Raw genomic sequence first — 18378 nt, 5'->3', positions numbered from 1 at the left:
GAGGCTTTGGAGCTTCCTGTAGCCAAATGATAGTTCAGTATTTTATATATAATAATTACAATAAGTCATATGTTTTTAACGATTCATCTGAAGTTCAGATGGGAGACCATGACCTGTGTTACTTCCCCTCCCTCCCCCAAATTTCAACCTACAACAACTTCAGGATGTTGCCAGGGGGAGCCTTGATTGATTTTCAAAACACAGTCAATTATATGCAGAAAGGAACTAACTTACAACTATAGACGTGTTCCTTGGAAATTGATGGAGAGTTTTAAGGAACACTCTTTCAGTATACTACCTGCAGTTAAAAAAAATTGGAGCCGGGCGGTGGTGGCGCACGCCTTTAATCCCAGCACTCGGGAGGCAGAGCCAGGTGGATCTCTGTGAGTTCGAGGCCAGCCTGGGCTACCAAGTGAGTCCCAGGAAAGGCGCAAAGCTACACAGAGAAACCCTGTCTCGAAAAACCAAAAAAAAAAAAAATTGGAAATAGAAATGTTGTTTGTTGTAGTTTTCTTCTCTTGACGGGCTTGGTTTTCACTTCAAATAATTAAATTACTAGGGCATATATTAGTAGTAAAAAAAAATACCCCAAATAAATACCAGGTGAATGTGCCCCTTAAAGATAATGATATCTGATATCTTTACTTACTTTTTGTTTGTTTTTTTTTTTTTTCCGAGACAAGGTTTCTCTGTGTAGAGCCTTTCCTGGAACTCACTCTGTAGCCCAGGCTGGCCTTGAACTCACAGAGATCCTCCTGCCTCTGCCTCCTGAGTGATGGGATTAAAGACATGTGCCACCGCTGCCCAGTCTGATTTCTTTTTATCCTAACAATGAAAAAAAAATTCAGTTTTTCATTAATATCCTTAGGGGAATTATTATACCTTCCCCTAAGGGGAAAATACGAGCATTATGTAATAATAACACCGTGACAGATAACTTCAGTTTTCTGCTTATTAACTTTTATAAGTTTGGGCTAATTTAAAGTTTAAAAAAATGTTGCAATCTACATGAACCATAATACTGAGCTTATTTTCATCATGGAAATGCATTTAAGACAATCCGCTGAAGCGTGATGTTTCGGTTTTTAACTACCAAAACAGATTTGTACAGCACTCTAATCTGCCATGCTTATTCAGTGAACTTTCTGTTTTCACTCTCAGGCTGCACATCACCGCCCCCTCCCCTTTCTGCAGTGAGTCTGGGATACCCATGATCTTGATGGGGAAAGGTGCCCATCACTGGCTTTCCTCTGTACCAGAGTGAATCAACACCCGTTAAAGCCTGTATCTATGCATCTTAGGTATCTTAAGTGTGCCGTTTATCCTGGCTAAATACCTTATTGCAAAAATCTTTCATTTTGTGTGGCGAAATCTGTGACGTTAGGCACCTGTGCACTCAATGAAAGGCAATCAGCCTCGCTGCAAAAGAAGTCGTTAGGGGAGCATTACCCCGTTTCTGGCTCTTTATGCCTTCATTTCCATTCTGAATGCATCTTGAGCTGCCACAGTTATTAAATTAAATGACTAAGAGACCTTTCTGCGTGTAGCTTTCCTCTAACCACATCTGCGTGGTGAACCGAGGTTCACAAGCAGACGATGGAATAACCCAGTTAATCTCATACCTGAGCCTATGGTGATCCCGAACTCTTTTCACATAGACTTTTTAAGTGAATGACTATTAAAAAAAAAAAAGGACAAGTGTTAGTAGTGGAATGATTTCCATTCCCACCTTCTGCCTTCCAAAATTTACAAATAAGTTTGCGTTTTAATGATTTGAGGATGACCTTCCTAGAGCCTTGCTTTAAATAAATAGAAGCCTTAAAATACATACATCTGGGCAGGGGACATAGAGACCGACACCAATGACTTTCAAATTTGCTCTCTCCAAAGGGTTAATGATCACGCACATAATATCCTTCCTGTAGTAAAAACAGATTCTCCTGTAGCATCATTAAGCTGAGCAGGTGCAAACACAACTTGGTGTGAATGTGTGCTTTAGAGAGTCATAGGCACAAGGCTGGGTCCCTGCAGGTCACAGAGGGAATGTCATGGACAGCTTTGCTTGGACTGTTGAGGGCCATCAATCCCAGGTCTGGAAGCAAGTGCCAGCCCTACGCCCATTGATTCTGAGACTTTGGGGTTCCTGAAGCAGGCTCTCTGCTCTTTGAAGGACGGAACTGTTAGGTCTGCCTGGGCTCATACCTTCCCAGTGCTCAACTGGAACTACCTCTAAAGAAAAAGAAAAAAGCTTTAATTATGGAAATGTCAGCATATATAAAAGAAAGATGCATATAAATAAACCTCTTTCCAAACTTAAAAGTTGTGGACATCCTCCCAATTAGTTTCATCTTTTCCTCCTGCTTTTTCTCGTGGGGGCAGGGCAGAGGGCATAGCAGCTGGAGAGTCTTAAAAGCAAACCCCAACACTACATCACTTCTGGACTCTTCAGTGTATCTCTGACCAGAGCAGTACCATGATGTTCCACATTAACCGCAATTCCTTAACTTAGTACGATGCCCCTCCTTGCCCTGGTCCATTGAGACTTCTGAGGGCAAAGGTAATACGTCTTCATTTCCCTCTTCTAAAGGGAATGCAGATCAAAGATAGACATGCACAAAAGAAAAAGGAACCCAGCCTGCAAGAGCCATACCCAACAGGCAGCCCTTGATTCTACAGCTGTCGCAACTGTTCTGATAGGTTGTGGCCATCTTCAAGTGAAATTCATAGGTTGTCACCTTAATCAACAGTGCTAAGTGTCTGCGTCACATTAAGAGTTCCTCTTCTGACCCCTTTCCAGGATCCAGGTTAGCCACGTGCTAAATGACACACACATGAAGTTCTCACTTCCATCGAGCCGGAAAGAGATGAAAGACGTCTGCATTCAGTTTGACGGTGGGGACTGCTCTTCCGCGGGGGCTTTGTCGTACATAGCTCTGCCACACTGTTCCCTGATAGTCCCCGCCACCACCTGGATCAGGTACCGTCTGGACCCAGAGAGGGCGTCTCTCCTTCTGGAGGAGGGTCATGTACAATCAGATCATGAGCATCGCACAAATCCATGCAGCAATGGCAGCTGCACCCAGATTTCCCTCTCCGTGTCCTTCCTAGGAGTGACTCCTGGAAAGATGCTCGCCATCTGACAAGCTGGCTGTCCTTTGTCACTGAAGCACTGTGACCGTAGCCTGCTTTGATTTCACCTTGGCTACCAGGAAACTCACAGTTCAAATGTTTTGTTCAACCACAGTGGCTGTTCTTAGCCCAGGCTGCCGCTGTACCCTTCTGTACCAGGTGCCTCTCCTGGTCATGGCATGGGGCTCCTCTCCCATAGCTTTCTTTTTCAAACTTTGGGAGTCAGCTGTTTTGAATGCTTTGGGAGAATTATTGGGACCTGCAAGCAGCCTCTACGTTTCAGAGATCCTCCTTGAGAGTTAGAAATTCCTAAATCAACTCTTTCAGATAAATCCAATATATTAATGGGGAAAAGAAGTTTCCCCCTAGTCAAATTTAAACTCACATTTAGATTTTCAGAGTATAATCCCAAAGAGATTTTCTTCATCTCACACGGTATGAAGTTAATTTTCCAAGTACGTGCAAGATAAGACCACTGACAAAACATTGAGGGGGGGCAGGGAGAATGAGAAAGGAAAAAAAAATCCCTATTTTATTTAAGTTGAATGTGGGAGGTGGCTGTTTGCTGTTGGTTTAATAAGCTGCCGTAATAAAGAATCCAGACTGGGCAGCTTAAACAGCACAGACAATGGCCTCCATGTTGTGGGGCTGAGTGTCTCTAAGGTGTGAGGAAGGCTAGCCCCTTCTGAGGCGGTGTCTCTGCTGTTTTTGCAGGTAGCCTGCTTTCCCCGTCCTTCCGGCTAAGGCCATGCCCTGATAACCTTTTCCAGAACACCATCAGTCCAATTCATTTAGGGCCCAACCCCAATGAACTTGCTGATCTTTCATTGCCTCTCAAATGGCCTTATCTCAGATCAGGAGATGTAGTTTATCGGTAACTACTGCCTAAGACGTGTGAGACCCCAGTTCAGTCCCTAGCATTGCCTTCTCATCCCCGACCCCTCCATCTTCTCTCTACCTACAGCCTCCTTCTGAGTAACTGGGCTCAGGGCTTCCGCATGCAAGCCTTGCAGCCCACTGGAGTGGTACAGGGAAGTTGAGATTTCAAAAGCAAGGCTCTTGCATGCATCCCTCTACTCTGAGACCAAGTATGCCCTATGTATAAAAAGTAGACCGGATGTGGTACTTACCACATACCCGTGGTATATCTACTGACCTGGTTAAATCTTACAAAAACCCTGAGAGACCAACGGTGGATTGTCCTTTTGGCAGGGGGTGAACGGGGGCATGGGCGCAGTTCAGTTCAGTCAATATACCCAGCTCTCTGATAGCTGGGCCCAGGATTCGTGGTTTCCACCACAATGTTTTGCTTCCTCCTCATGTCACTGTTGTCCTGTCATCATGGCTGAGCTGAGCCTGGGTCTCTCAGCTGCTCCTTGCCTTTGAACTTTGAGCAAGAAGTAGGTGCTGCAGTCTGAAATCAGTAGACTATGCTTGGGTGGGTTTCCTAGTGACCGAGGCAGGTTGTCCGATGGCCAAACGGGCTCTGCCACCTTGTGTGGACCCACTGTCTGCCCTGCATGTGTTGGCCTGCTTTTATCTCCTGGGTATCATCAGGGGCTCTGCTGGCACTGGACCTGACACACTGAGGTTCCCATGAGGATGGCCCGAGCTGTGGCTAGCTGTTTATTTCACACCCAGTGACCACTTTGACACATTAAGAATAGGTGAAGTCACTCAGTTTGGTTTTGGTGAGATTTATGGACCCTCCCCTTACACTGAAACATTGTATCTCAAACAAGAATTCCAACTTCTAATATCACTTACCATTTTACCTTGTCCAACATGTTCCCCATCTCACTAAATAAAATATAATCAGTAGGTTGGAAGTTGGATCGTGAAAATTGTTAGAGCGGATCATCTTCAGATAGATTAAACAGTCATCACATGAAATTTTGTTCCGTGAAATGCTTTCAAGGTGCAGCAGATGATCTGGTTATATGTGGCGAGATAGCACAAAAAAGTTCAAATTCTATTAAAGAATTTGGGCATTTTCCCAGAATTCAAATAGGACCTGACCTGCGTTTTTATATGTTGGTGTCTTAAAAACCATGAGTCAGTACCCAGCACCATTTAAAGACTTCTCAAATTATCTTGCATTTGAAATTGAAATTAGTTAATTGTCTCCCAGATATTACTAAGCTTAACATTAATTGTGAATCACTTAATAGTTTTGTTCATAAGTATAAGTGGCCTGTGGCTTACCATTTGTCCTTTCATATCTTGCAGTGGTGGGCAAAATATAACCATCATGGGCAGGAATTTTGACGTCATTGACAACCTGATCATTTCACATGAGCTAAAGGGAAACATCAACGTAAGTGTGAGAATTGTTTTCAGTCATAATTTTGTTTTCCTTTCACTAAACTGTGGACGGGGGAGGAGAGGATATATTTCATGTCTATGCCTTTGGCATCATAAACTTCTGCTCATTTATGATATATACTGTATGTCCTGTGACAGACAGACTTCATTCTTGGGGTTAACTAGGATTGCCACACAGAGGAATCAGAAACAAATTTCATATGGCAAGGCCTGTTATGTTCTCCCTGTGTGAGACTTGTGGCCAGTCATTTTAATGAGATAACATGTTTGCCTATGTGTGAAAGGCTTTGTGGACAGCTAAGGTCTGATGTGCAGAACCTGTGAAGGGTAGGTGATGGTGGCCCCACAGGTGGAGGTTGGGTGACTTGCTGAGTAACAACAAGTCTCTTGTCATTGTCCCTTGGGTCCCATGTAGACACTTTCTTTCACCTCCTCCCATGACCCCAAAGTAGAGGCAGACAGTGGGAAATGTCTGGTCCCTACGGGGCTCAGTTCTCTGAGAAGAGCCTTGAGATTCTCCCAGGAGCCTATAGGCTGAGGCCATGGGTGCCGTGAGAAGGGGGTGCCGTGAGGAGGGGGTGAGGACCGCAGCCACACCTTGGGATCCCTGTCACTTGTAGGCGCTTCTTGGTTGGCCTTCTCTTTCCTTCCTCCTTTTCTCGAATGTGAGGGAATGGCCTTTCTGGGCTTCTTCCTGCCAAGGCCAGCAGAGTTGAGGGCGCCAAAAACGTTGCCCCATTTGCAACCAGTGTGTGTTCGGGCCTAGAAACAGGAGGCACAGCAATCCGTCTTTCTTACAGCCTTGTCCTACACACATCCACTTTCTGACCAGTTCCCAGACTCACAGTGTGTCTGGTCCTGGCCAACTCCCCATGATGGGAACACACTCAGCTGTGTGGTGGCCCTTGACCTGAGGCGCAGCCTGAGCCAGTAGACATGGAGACATGTTCTCTTTCCTAAAGCATGTCCCGTGTATTGAGTACCCAGTGTAAGCCAAACATTTTGCTGGCTGCAAGAACAAAGGGTATGTGGGCTGCTGCCCCCTCCCCCACCTTGCTGAAGGAAGATGGCAGACCTGTACTGAAACTGGAGGAGCCGATCAGGTGATGGGGAGTGAATGCCAGATCCTCCGATTCCGTCAAGACCAGAAACCCCATGAGTCCCAGAGGGCATGACGTGTTTCCTACTCAAAGTATGAGTGGATGGAGTTGAGACAGCAAACAGAATATTATGGGCAGGGTCAGACAGGCAAGCAGGCAAGCAGGCAAGCAGCGGGGTGACTGTAGGCACAGAAGACAGGTCCCTCACCAGCTCTTGACTGAAACACCGCTCACATTTGCTTTGCTGGAACCTAGAGGCTGCGCTGGGGCAGGTGATGTGGATGGCTGAGAACCACAGCACAGGGATGTGCCCGAGAGAATCATACTAAAAACATCACTCTTCCTTCTGCAATAGCTCCCCGTTGCCCCTGGCTCTGTAAGGCTTCTTGTCCTTGGCAAGAAGTGATATGAGTATGGGTATCATTTTATCAGGGGTGCCTGGGGTAGTTTGGAGAGGCAGCAGCTCAGAGAGGATGCTCCTGCAGATGTTCAGGCATGGCCGAGACATGTCCAAGTGTGGCTGAGACATCACCAGGCCCCTGCGGAGCTCTCCACTGGACGGCTGTCTGCAGGGTGGGTCCAGTTGCCTGGTGATGGTGAGGCAAGTCACTTCAACGTTATTGTGGGGATAACGGTGTAGAAGAGTGAGCATCGAGGATGAAGAAAGGATGCTTAGAATCTGCCAGCATCCTCACTTCCAGGGGTCCAAGAAAAGAGGATGACCAGAGAAGGGGGCTGAGAAGTTGTTCAAACTAGGGGTTCGTCCCCAGTACAGACAGGCGGGGTCTTAGGAGTAAGGAGCTAGGGTGACCCTGCTCCTGGTCCTTCTTTTAGGAAGTTGGTAAAAAGCCAGCACGATGGTGTTGAGGCTGCTGAGGAAGTGGGGGCTGTTGTCCAGTGGCTTTTCGTCCTGTCACAGAAGGGCTAAGGCAGGGAAGAGGGCTGGAGTGTAGGAAAGCGTTGAGGTAAGGGATGGTGTACTTGTACCACCGGTGTGGCTACCTCTGCCGTCTGTCCACCCGCCTTTAGCTCCAAGATTAGAGAAAAGAGAGAGAGGAAATGACTCTCCCACCTGACACGTTTCTTCTCTGTGCTGCTCTCCTCCATTCCTCTTTATCTCACCATGCTGAGGATCAAACCCAGGGCCTCAAGCATACCAGGGAAGCCCTCCGCCACCAAGCCACACCCCAACGCCCCTGCCAACCTCTCCTTACACTACCTGCAAGGCTTCCCTGACTGTTGCCCTGTACCCTTGAACATGGCGGTGTATTTATGGGTGTTCTTTGTCAATAAACCTGTTCATCAGTTGGGCCGGGCTTCTACCTCTGTTCCCGATTCTATGCCCCTCATTTCTAAAGGGACCTACTGTCCTCTGGCTTCTTTTCTGCTCTTTTCTGTTATGCCTGAAAAGCTGCTTCCTCCTTGTGGTTAGGGACTTCTGCTAACAGGGAGCCCCTGCCAGAGCTTTCTCAGCTTTCTCAGTTAGCTCTTGCTAACACTCTGCAGAGGCTCTCTGGACACACAGTGACTCAAACCAGGGACAGGCAAGTTAGCAGCTGGCTTTGGCTCTCAATTCCCTGCCTAAAGTTTCCAGGACTCATCCACCCTAGTACTTTGAGCCAAAGTGGGCCTCTTTGTCCATCCCTTCTCTTTGCTAGCCTCCACTCCCCTATGACGTCACCCGACAGCTTTCCTGAATGCCAATAATACCAATGATACTGTGTGTTGAGTACGCTAGCGTGTGTGGAGTGATTACTGTGTGTATGTGCCTGTCAGACCCTCAGCGCTTCTGCAGGTATGATCTCATTCATGGGAGCCCACATTTAATTGAGTGAGTTTTTATCTCAGCCCATTTCATTTAGGGTTAATTTAATCCTATGAGATTCATAGTGTTGCTAGCCTAGTTTTATCGAGGGAAAAAGAGAAGTTCCCAGAAGTTTGGTCCCTCCCCAGGTCACTTAGCATTTAGAGCTGTGGTCCTCTGGTGCCTAACAGGCTCTCTCCTCCTCTCTAGGTCTCTGAAGACTGCACGGCAACTTTCTGCAGGTTTTCAGCCCCCAATTTAAAGAGCTCCAAAGTGCGTACAAATGTCGCCGTGAGGCTGAGAGTCCAGGACACCTACTTGGACTGTGGAACCCTGCAATACCTCGAGGACCCCAGATTTACAGGGTACCGAGTGGAGTCTGAGACCGACACAGAGCTGGAAGTGAAAATTCAAGTATGTTTTTTTCCTTTTTTTTTTTTCCCTGTGTGGGCTATCCCACGCGTGTGAGGAGTTTCCGCGCGTGTGAGTTTCCACGCGTGCTCCGAGTCCCTCATCTTCATCACGTTCCTTGCAGAAAGAAAATGACAATTTCAACATTTCCAAGGACGACATTGATATCACTCTCTTCCACGGGGAAAATAAGCAATTTAATTGCAGTTTTGAAAATATTACTCGAAACCAGGACCTCACAACCATCCTTTGCAAGATTAAAAGCATCAAGAATGCCAACAGCATCGCTACCTCCTCTAAGAAAGTTCGTGTAAGTCACCTGGAAGTCCCACCTGTTGTCTCTACCTGAGTCTTGGTAATTCCCTTCCTAACCCCCCCGGGTTGGAATGGCATCTTTCATGGGTCTTTGGATTTTTTCTCTTTATAGGAGATAAATAAATACTGCAAGCTCAAGCATAATCCTACCAGAATAGCAGGCAGATCCATCCATGTGCTTGTCTAAATGTCAAAGCCTTGAGCACACCATTGTCCATAATCCTAATGAGCCTTGGTCGCTTTTGTTCCGGCTGGACCTTTAGACCAAAGCATCTGCAAGCAGCATCCCTGGACCCACTGATGACTGGGTTGTCATTCTTCCTCTCAACGCAGAAGTGACATGTCTTAGCAGAAACCCAAAACAAAAGCCACTTAGGCACCGGCAGGGCGGCACTAACCTCTGCGGCAGCCAAATAACCTATGGTGTGTAAGTGGCTTCCTCCACCATGGTATCCCTTTCCTACATGCAGGTCGTTTCTTCCTAGATGTGACTGAGGACCCTCTCGGAAGGGAAACATGCAGAGGGTTGTTTACTCTTTTCCAGTGGAAAATGCTCTGTGAGACAGGAGCCGTGGCCCAGTGGCCGCGTGCTTTGCCCGTGGTGCGCAAGGCTCCAGGCTTAATCTCTAGCATGGCAAAGAGAAAAAAAAGAACAACATTTTGCTTTGTGGTTAAAAAAAAAAATAATTAGATAAAAAAACAAAGACCCTATCGTAGTGGGAGGCAAAAATGAGTATGTGCTCATGTCCCACAGCTCTGTGGTCTTGGGTAAGGGATTTGACTTCCCTGACCCTCCGTCCCTCCCTCCGCTTATCATTCTGGTAAAAGAGGTAGTAGCCATTGCAAAATCAGCAACAACCAGCCCTACAGGGCCCCACCTTCCATGCTAGTAGAGCGTGGCACGCACTTGCATCCTTCTGTTTGCAGCTCAGCTCCCAAGTACCTGCACTGGGACTCGAGCCCAGCAGAGCAGAACGCAGGCAGAAACAGCTGCCTCTCCGGAGCTTCCCAGTGAAAACATGCGGTGCAGAGCCATCTTTGGGGAGGGCAATAAGTGGGGGAGAGGAAATTGGGCTAGCCTGTGCTGTCTTTACACCTGATCGTGGAAAAGTATACCTGTGGGGTGACATTAGAGTGAGAGCCTCAGGAGGAGGAAGAGAAGGAGCCATGGACAGACTGGACAGAAGGACATACAGGATCCCAGGGTCCTGAGGCAGAAACCTGCCCCCTAGGTCTGATCCGCACCCAGTGGGTCAGCATGGCTGGAGTGAGAGGGGCATTCCCAGGAGGTTAGAGGGTTCAGAGGGAAGGCCAGAGATTATGAGGACCTTTTAGGCATTGCCAGGGTCTTGGTGTGGATTCTGGGCAGCTGCTGGAGAGATAAGGAGTACAGGGATGGAGTGAGCCGACACCCTATAGGATGGAGACCTTTGGCCTTTACCACAGCCTACCCGTAGACCCTGTCAACATCCCATTTCAGAGAGGACAGAATGAGGCGGGGTGCAGACTAACAAGCCTACATGGAGAGAAATGCTAGACCACCAAGACCTAGTATCACCCCAGTCATTTTTCTTGGTGATTCCATAGGGCAGCCAGGGTTCCCAGGAGCTACATATGCCTTAGCGATTGTGTGTGCAACCATGGGGAAAGGACCCGGATGCAGAGTTTTTCCCTTTTCAAGCTTAATTTCCAACTTTTTCTTAATCCCTCACCCCAAAAAAGCAGAAAGTGGAAAGGGCCCTCAGTTAGCCTTGCCAAATTGATTTTTACCAAGAAAGTAGCGTTCAAAATTCCCCTGCCTGCAAACACCACATGTGGGAGAGACAGACATGGAATTGCTCCTATAGAAAAAAAAGCCAGGGGCCTTCTTCTGCCTCTGTGTTAGCCCACTTCTGCACTGGTAAGCCTCAGGACAAAGCGGGCCAGAATTGGAAACTTACAGATCCAGCCTGGTACACCGACGGATCCCAACCAGGCCACTGCTTCTGCGTCTTGGGGGAAGTTCTAGTGCGGGGACAGTGCGCATGCCTATGGTGCTCAGCTCCACGGGGGCTAATGGTGCCAATCTGTCCCATCAGGTCAAGCTGGGAAACCTGGAGCTCTATGTGGAACAGGAATCCGTCCCGTCCACGTGGTATTTTCTGATCGCTCTCCCCATCTTGCTGGCCATTGTCATTGTTGGTAAGTGCCCTGTTTCATGTTGTCCGAGAAGTTATTCCCCGAGGCTTCGCAGCGGGCAGGCAGGTCTTCAGCTTTTAGGAGCTTTTTGTTTTCATTAACTATTAATGGATGAAAGCCCAACTCAAAACTTTGGGAAAGGACTAAAAGGCGCACGTTGAGGCTTTTCTAACGAGTTCTTAGGGTGTGTCATTAACAAAGAACTGGATTACAAGATGGTACCCTGTGTTTGAGAAATATCCAGTTGGCTCCCCAAGTCCTTGGGACCGTTTTTAAAAACAAGTCCATTTGGGGACTCCCAGAACTTGGTCATCTCACCCTGCATCCCCAGTCCACTAAGCACCACCTACTACCCACCCCGTGTCCTGTTTTTCCTGGGAGAATGAGGTTTCGCAAGTGGGTCTGTGTTACCCATTCCAACATGGCATGCTTCCTATGGACATGGAGGTGTCATACCGACTACCACTGGATGAATCTGGACTACCAATATGTTTTACTGGGTCCTATGGCAAGGTTTTTTTTTTCTAAACTGACGAAGTTGACATTTAAAAATTAGGTAACTCACATTTTATATTTTTGTTGAAAACTGTGAAATGTCTAAACCATTGGCTCCCAGTTTGACTGAGCATCATCAGCTGTTGGAGCTCTGCAGCTGCCATTCCTTGAAGACAATGCTTACACCCTGGGTTTTCACCATATCTCTACCACTTCACAGGGTCTCCACCCATCTCTCCATTTCTGGTGCCTGCATGCATTTCGTTTGTGACCATCTTACCCTGTCTTTTCTCCCCCTTCTTTATCAAATGATACAGCATTTCGTGTCTGTTGACTAAATACATATGGTGCCGTTCTGACATTGAGGAGCATGGAGGCAAAGGCCAGTGTTTCCTTGTATCTTCTCACCCCCTTGCTCATTCATTCACTTCCAAATCCTTTACTTTTTACTGAGCATTGGATATGATGTTAATGACTGGACCAGTCTCTGGATTAAGAAATGAACTAAAGGCTGATGCTTACCTTGGGCAATTCACACTCCTGTGAGGGAACATGTGCGTGTGTGATTAACCGGTTCGCTGCAATGAATTTGCTTTTCAGAAATCCTATTTTGCCTTGTCAATGATTATTTCAGGTATTTTTTTTTTTTTATGCTTTCCCCAAGTCGTCTACCTCTGTCATGTATCTGCGGTCTAAAATTTGGCTTGACATTTTAATAAAGTCCTGGCTGACGTAGGCTTCGATGAAGAAGATTGCTTGTACAAATGCTGAGCTCTGCTTTGAGCATCTCCTGCTGTCAACCATGCTGGCATCTCTCAGCCTCACCAGATAGTTATGTCCACTTTGTGACTTCTAGAAATTCCTGGTCTCTTCCTGACTTTGTAGAGGTCATTTTCGACCTTTAAGGCAATTTGCAGAACCTCTAAAAAACCACCCCATTCTGACTCAATCTAGGGAGGCATGTGTCACCAGCAGCTATGGTAAGCACACACTAAACACATGTTGCCTAAGCCAGCCACCAACAGAGCCAGGAAACCCACCCTGCTGTGTGGATGCCCTGGTTCCCTTTGACACGCTAAGCCAGGGCTGCTCAAAGTAGCTTCCTGGAGAGTCACGGTCCCAAATGATATTCCCGGAAAAAGGGGTTCTCTGGCTGGGTGAGTTTGGGCTTTATTGAAATGCACAGTCCCCATTATAGTAAGCACTGTTGGGGTGCTGGGAAAGTCTAGAAAACATTCTGTGTAGTTGTGTTGAACAAACACATTGTTCGTACTTGCTGGAAGTCATCCCTTTGTGTAATTCCTTTAAAAAGAAACTCTCTCTCTCTCTCTCTCTCTCTCTCTCTCTCTCTCTCTCTCTCTCTCTCTCTCTCTCTCTCGTGTGTGTGTGTGTGTGTGTGTGTGTGTGTGTGTGTGTGTGTGTGTAGGAGGTGTGCCCAAACACCATAGCACACACGTGGCTGGCAGAGGACAACTCTGTAGTGCCGACGGGGTTTCTTGTGTATCACAGCATACAGCAGGGTGGGTGGCCTTGGGGATGGCTTCTGGGGAGTCTCCAGGCTCTGTCTCCCATCTTGCCGTGGGCATCTCTGGGTTCTCAGACCCATGGCATGGCAATCACAGCCCTGACCCTTCCCCCAACCCCTTTCATGTAATATCTGTTCAAAGACGAGATCCTTCTGGGGGAGTACACGAGCTGGCCACTGTTAGTTCTCCGGGTCGATGTGGTCTCTTGATTTACTGCCTGGAATCTCTTCTAGTCTCAGCTCTTGTGGGTAAGGCAGGCAAGCACAGAGATGCTAAGGGAGTTGTTCAGGGCCACACCGGTAGCAAACGAAATGACAGAGCAGGGCTATAAACCTGAGCTCCAGGATTCGTCCCGTTGACTACCCAGATTGCAATAATGGGGGCCGTCAGCTGCAGGGGCTCCTGATGACTTGCCTTATATCACCCTTCTTGAACGATGCAGGTTAGGCTCCCGTAGCCAGGATGGACCCGTGGTTCCCTTCTACATTTCCGGCACTGCTTTATTTCTCTTGAGATGTTTAGAGATGTTGGGGAAAGAATGGAACGGTATAAATGGCCAGTGGCTGTCGGGAACTTGGCTAGTTTCATTACTTTCCAGCCAGCTGGGATCTTTGGTTACAAGCAAAGGTTATTTGATTTCATTTTCACTTTAAGAGAAGTGAGTGGATTTTTTTTTCTTTTCTGTTACATTTAATACCTTCCTCTTTAGAATGACCTTTTTATGGAAATGTCCCTTTAATAAAATCCAGCTCTTGTTTTTCCTTTTGTTTCTGTGGCACTGGAGGAGGAACCAGGGCCTGGGACATGCTGGGCCAGTGCTCTGATGCCAAGCTAGACCTCGACCCCTAAAATAGAGTTTCTACAATATTCTATTTTCTCCTCTCGATTCTCTCTCCATCTTTCTCCCCGTTTCTTTCCCTCCTAATCATTTCCGTGTTCCTAGCCCCATCTGACACAGCATCTCTGTCTCCTTAGTGGCTGTGGTGGTGACCAGGCACAAGTCCAAGGAGCTGAGCAGAAAACAGAGCCAACAGCTGGAGCTGCTGGAGAGCGAACTCCGGAAAGAGATCCGTGATGGTAGGTTCTGTCGTTTGTAGAGAAACAAGCCCTCTTCATTTTCACTTTAATTTTTGCCCTTACGTGGAGAGTGCCACATAATGAGAGCTGTTTGTGTCATAGAAGACTAGGGAGCCGCAGGCGATGGGCCTGGCTCTGTGTCTTCCTTCAGCTCTGCTCTGTAGCCAACCGAGTAATTATCTATTGTTTCTTCTTTAATGAAAACCAAGGTCATCGTCTGTGTTAGACAAAACAGCAGAAGATCTCCTCTATTGTTTGTGGAGTTAAAATATTGCTCTCGGGACTCTGTGTTGCAGGCTTCGCCGAGCTGCAGATGGATAAATTGGACGTGGTTGATAGTTTTGGAACCGTACCCTTCCTTGACTATAAACATTTCGCTCTGAGAACTTTCTTCCCTGAGGTAAAAGAGCATTCATCACCATCCTCAGGTTGAGCCTTGAATAATAATGCAAGGTCCCGCCTTCAGTTCAAGCAGAGCAGGGAAGAGGATAATTCTTAATTGCATTGATTAGGGTAGAAAGCGCAGACAGGCCACTGGCCATTACTCTTTGCGTGGTAGCAAAAAAACCTAGTAGAGGCCGAAGTTTAGAGTGATTTTTTTTTTTTTTTTTTTTGCTTTACTTTTTACTACCAGTTTTGAACTGAATTTGTTGCTGGGAAGTGAGCTAATTCATTTAAAAATCAATAAATTGTGGGCTCACCAATTTGGCGTGTTTATCTGCCTGACTGGCGCTGCCGCGCTCCGAGATCAGTCACTATTATTTCCCAATTGGAAACAAATGCGGGACCAGCCTAAAAAGGCAGAAAGTAGACACACAGGGAGTTTGAGTTGATGGCAGGCATTTTTAGCCACGGAGAGGTTTTATGGTCTCTTTTCGGGCAGTTTTTCTTCAGCGGATCAGTGTGTAGCTTCCTCGTTTAATAGATACAGGTCTATGAACTGAGTTGGGAGTTGTTCTAGACCTTTGAGGAGCAGTGTACAGAGCCCTTTGGGTTGCGGGGCAGGGGTGGGGAGTGGGGGGGGGTGGGGATAGGGGGGTGAGGGGGGCGGGGGGTGTCTCACCTCTCTTCTGACACCTCTATTTCCTCACTCATTCAGGCCTCTTCGTTTACCCTCCCAAGCCTTTGGCAAAGCACTCACTCACTCATTCTGTCTCAACGCCCCCCATGTCCTGATACCTCAGCCCTGCCATATTGCTCTGGTGACCCCAGAGAGAGACACCCCCCACTCCCTACCCCCCGGAACACATTAATCCCATGGACTATATCTAAATCCAGAGCTATCAGCAAAGTTAGAAATCCCTTCAAGCCATGGGAGGGGTTTGTATCACCTTGCCAGAAGCAGCTTGGCTCTGTTTGGCCAGATGCCTGGGAACACGGGCACATGGAGGAAGCAATTTCTAGTTTCTCTACAATTCTAGCAGCAGACACTATGATATATAATGTGCTGTCAGGGGGTTAGGACATTGTCACAAGGTACCTGCCATATTTGGGGGAGGGGGCGCTAAGCCTTGGTATTATAAATCAAGAAGACTACAAATAAGACCAGCTTTTTGACTTATTCTCCAAGAACACCGAGGCTTGCTGTTTGCTGCCTCATCCATTTGCCATACCTGGGGAAAGGAGGGAATTCAAGTCCCTGAGTCAGGGTGATGCTCAGGGCCTCTGAGAAGCTCCAATCACGAGTCCTAGTTCCCAACTCTCTGAGATCCCCATTAAGAATTTAGAAGCAATAAAATAACAGAGATTTCCAGCATCAAGATGAGTACTGTGTGGGCTTCTACAGTTAATGATTGCCCTTGAGTGCTGAACAGCATAATCTGTGGCCTGGAAAAGAAATTCTCCTCCAAAGTCAGTAATCAAGGACAAGGCACAGTGATGAGCATCCAGGAACATGGTTGAGAGCTGAGCGTCTCAGAAGGAAAAGAAAACCTTGGCATAATGCGGTGATGTTATTTTAGGGCAAGAGAAAAGTCGTCACAAGGAGTCGAACTGATTGACTCAACTCAAGGTTCAGTGTTAATCTTGAAAGGCAAATGGGAAGTGATGAAGCCGGAAGTCAGAGGAGCCATTAGGAGAGAGGACCCAAGTAGAAAAACCACCAGGGAATTTTTTTCAGAACTCTCTGAAGGAAGCCAAGTCAAAACTGAGCTTATAGTGATGGGGGGGGGGAGCAGTTCCCCCAAGATCAGGTCTCTTGATGAGCCCTCTAGGCAGCAGATGAGGCCAGGTGTTAATTAGATGCTTTGCTGATTGACGGGGAGCCACATGCTTGGGCCTGGAGCTTGGGTGCTCCAGATAACTTAGTGATCAGTTCCTTCAGGACAACAAAGGAAGAGGCGGCCCAGACTACTGGCTGGCCTCAAATTCCCAATGTCACAAAGAATGACCCTGAACTTCTGGTCTTCCTGTAGGCAGACTAATTTTTGTTTCTCTGAAAAGTAGAAGAGATAGGGTAAACAGAATATCTAATCTCTTGGAAGAAGGACATTTGAATGAAAAGGGGAAAGAACCCTGAGCCGGGAAGCCAGCTTACCACTGCTTCCCAACAGAAGGTCAAGGACGGATTGTCGGATTGTCGGGCCACAGGAGGGCTCAGAGGGGTAAAGGCACTTGCCACCAAGCTTGACCAAAAGAGTCCAGTCTCCAGGACTCACATGGGAGAGAACTCATCCCTCAAGAGTTGTAAACACACACACAGTGGCATGCCCTCTCCCTCCCCTGTAAGTAAATGTAATTACAAAAAGCTGTTTCAACTGTGTGAGTGTTACCCTTAGGGGTCAGCACTGGGGGAGCCTTACCCTTAGGGGTCAGCACTGGGGGAGCCTTACCCTTAGGGGTCAGCACTGGGGGAGCCTTACCCTTAGGGGTCAGCGCTGGGGGAGCCTTACCCTTAGGGGTCAGCGCTGGGGGAGCCTTACCCTTAGGGGTCAGCGCTGGGGGAGCCTTACCCTTAGGGGTCAGCGCTGGGGGAGCCTTACCCTTAGGGGTCAGCGCTGGGGGAGCCTTACCCTTAGGGGTCAGCACTGGGGGAGCCTTACCCTTAGGGGTCAGCACTGGGGGAGCCTTACCTTCAGGGTTAGCACTGGGGGAGCCTTACCTTTACAGGTCAGTTGCTTGAGAAGAAGTCTGACATTTCCATAACCTCCCACCACCATTTCCTTAACTTTTGAGTTTGTTCTTTTTTAAATGCAATGTAATCTACCCAAAAAAAATGAGGCTGATGTATGCTGATGACTATTCTTAGAGGTGTCCAGAAGCCACTGGTGTTTCTTGAGAGCGTAATAGTTATTTATTACATCTTGGAGGCGAGGAACACAAACCCGAAGGCTCTTCAGATTAGCAAATAGCATCTCTGCTTTATTAAAATGGACTTGAGTATTGTAACAAAAATACACTGTTCATTTCCTTTGGATGTTATGAATAATCAAAGTGTCTCCTTCCCCTCAGTCAGGTGGCTTCACACACATCTTCACTGAAGATATGCATGTAAGTCTCTAAGTTTTCATTTTTAGCTCAATGGCTGTGTGACTTTTAGTGTTAACATCATCATTGTCCTCATTATTATTACTTTGAATTTTTACTGTGGGTTTTTTGGGTCATGAATTCAATATTAAATCATTCATTATCTTGGAAAAGCCATTGTGGATCTACTTTCTAACTTTCAACTTACTATAATAAGTTATATTATCTTATATACTATACTAAGTTATTTTATGTACTATACTGTTATATTATCTTATGTACTATACTAAGTTATATTATGTACTATACTAAGTTATCTTATGTGCTATACTAAGTTATATTATCTTATGTACTATACTAAGTTATCTTATGTGCTATACTGTTATAGTATCTTATGTACTATACTAAGTTATCTTATGTGCTATACTGTTATAGTATCTTATTACTATACTAAGTTATAGTATCTTATGTGCTATACTAAGTTATAGTATCTTATGTACTATACTAAGTTATATTATCTTATGTACTATACTAAGTTATCTTATGTACTATA

At 46.7% G+C, this 18378-nt stretch overlaps 1 protein-coding gene across 1 annotated transcript in view; it reads left to right on the top strand.

The window, feature by feature from the left end:
* Positions 1 to 18378, top strand: part of Plxnc1 (plexin C1) — a 151211-nt gene that overhangs the window by 89820 nt on the left and 43013 nt on the right. The window contains exons 11-18 of the mRNA XM_052753167.1: positions 2798 to 2977; positions 5359 to 5446; positions 8569 to 8772; positions 8894 to 9079; positions 11163 to 11265; positions 14259 to 14360; positions 14657 to 14760; positions 17811 to 17849. Coding sequence (XP_052609127.1) covers positions 2798 to 2977; positions 5359 to 5446; positions 8569 to 8772; positions 8894 to 9079; positions 11163 to 11265; positions 14259 to 14360; positions 14657 to 14760; positions 17811 to 17849 — 1006 coding nt within the window. The remainder of the gene's footprint in view (positions 1 to 2797; positions 2978 to 5358; positions 5447 to 8568; positions 8773 to 8893; positions 9080 to 11162; positions 11266 to 14258; positions 14361 to 14656; positions 14761 to 17810; positions 17850 to 18378) is intronic.

Source organism: Peromyscus californicus, unplaced genomic scaffold, assembly GCF_007827085.1.
Source record: "Peromyscus californicus insignis strain IS unplaced genomic scaffold, ASM782708v3 Scaffold_24__1_contigs__length_46423439, whole genome shotgun sequence".
Taxonomy (NCBI): domain Eukaryota; kingdom Metazoa; phylum Chordata; class Mammalia; order Rodentia; family Cricetidae; genus Peromyscus; species Peromyscus californicus.
The sequence above is the reverse complement of the archived record's forward strand: the minus strand, read 5'-3'. Positions and strand labels throughout refer to the sequence as shown.